The sequence below is a fragment of the Styela clava genome, chromosome 14 (assembly GCF_964204865.1).
Source record: "Styela clava chromosome 14, kaStyClav1.hap1.2, whole genome shotgun sequence".
Taxonomy (NCBI): Eukaryota; Metazoa; Chordata; class Ascidiacea; order Stolidobranchia; family Styelidae; genus Styela; species Styela clava.
Window position 1 is genome coordinate 8073834 of NC_135263.1, and position 1645 is coordinate 8075478.

The window sequence follows — 1645 nt, forward strand, 5'->3', positions numbered from 1 at the left end:
AGCAGTCATGCGATTTATGACGTAATAAATACACCACATCACCTCCCTCCTAAAACTAAGAATTGTTAGTAACATGATTTAAAGCTGACAATGATATAAAATGACGTAGTAACCAGAGTTACATTAAAACAATTCAAAATTGAAATCTATCTGGTCTCCTTCTCTGCCGAAGCGGATAACGTCGTTCCATGTCTGTTGTCGACTTTGGCATTCAAACAAATATGAGACAAATGTGAATCGTAAACATTTTTAGAAATGATAGACACAGCCGATCCGGTATCTAGTTCCATTCTTAGTGTTTTCTCACTGATAATCGGAAAAAGCCAAATTGCACCATTTTTGTTTCTAAGTACGCTATTTATACGTAAATTACCAACCTCTATAGACGACGAATCCGACGAATTCTCCAAGTTTGGACTATCACTGCTGTCGTTCTCCATAACATTTGCACTTCGTGCTTTATCATTATCGCGTCTGTCATTCCCCGTCCTTTCTCTGGACATCACTGGCTAACGTCGTGTGCAAACCTGTTGAATATGACCTCGGCGGCCGCAGTTAAAACACTGGAAGTTTTTATAACGACAATTTTTGAAATCGTGTGCAGTTTCACCACAGTGCTTACATTTTAAGGTATTAAACCGTTGCTTTCTAGAAAAATAATGCTCCTTCACCATTGGCATAACACTGCCACTTGATATTTCGGCCACATCCCTGTTGGCCAATTCCATTGACGTTGCAATTTGAAATGCCCTTTGAAGATCTAATTTTTCCCCATCTTTTGCCATTAACCTTTTTCTAGTAGCCTCATCAAGTATACCAAAGATTAATCGATCGCGTATGAAATCATCCTTCAATGGACCGAATTTACACCCCTCAGACAATTTTCTTAGCTCTGCTGCATATTCACGAACCCCTTCAGAAAACTTCTGATCTCTTCTGTGAAATGCGAACCTTTCCACAAAAACGGAACGTTTCGGTTTTAAATGATCTTGCAAGGTTTTCTTTATAACATCGTATGTTTTGGAACTAGGCAAGTCGAGTGCCAAAAGATTGTGTAGTATTTGGTAGGTTTTAGTAGGCAAGTTTGCAATTAACGTTGGTACCTTTTTCTCATCGGCAATATCATTTGCAATAAAATACTGTTCTAATTGCTCACAATAAAGTGGCCAATCACTCCCATCATATTGAATCATATTCTTAGCCATTTCTTTGATTTACAGGGAATTTGTTGCGCGGTCCCGCATATAAACAATAACAGTGTCTCACCAACGTCTTTGCACATATAAACAATAACAGGGTCTCACCAACGTCTTTGCAATCGCTCTAAATTTACGATTCATCAACCTGTGTGTATCCTATTCTCGTCGCCAGTTTGTTGTGTTCTTAAGTCCCCTTTATTTGTCAGAAATAGACGAGTATAGACGTTGTAGCAACACCCTTTATTGACCAACTCAAACCATCGACTGGGCCGGGAACTCCGGCCAAGGACATAACGTGTTAAGTAAATCGCATGAGCAGTCATGCGATTTATGACGTAATAAATACACCACATTTTGAATGCTGCTATTTGGTGTTGCTGCTATATTTCGTGTTTTGGTGTTGGGGACACCGGGGGCGCTGTGGCTCTGGCAGTCTTTCTTTTGGA

At 39.7% G+C, this 1645-nt stretch overlaps 1 protein-coding gene across 1 annotated transcript; it reads right to left on the minus strand.

Moving 5' to 3' along the window:
• Positions 1-509: 509 nt before the first annotated feature.
• On the minus strand, positions 510-1205 carry LOC144432045 (uncharacterized). Its single transcript, XM_078120057.1, has one exon. The coding sequence runs from the start codon at positions 1203-1205 to the stop codon at positions 510-512; it is 696 nt and encodes a 231-aa protein (XP_077976183.1).
• Between the last annotated feature and the right edge of the window lie 440 nt (positions 1206-1645).

Bases quoted from the DNA above. Each gene is read 5' to 3' on its own strand.
- LOC144432045 (XM_078120057.1), bottom strand. From the start codon at position 1,205: ATGGCTAAGAATATGATTCAATATGATGGGAGTGATTGGCCACTTTAT.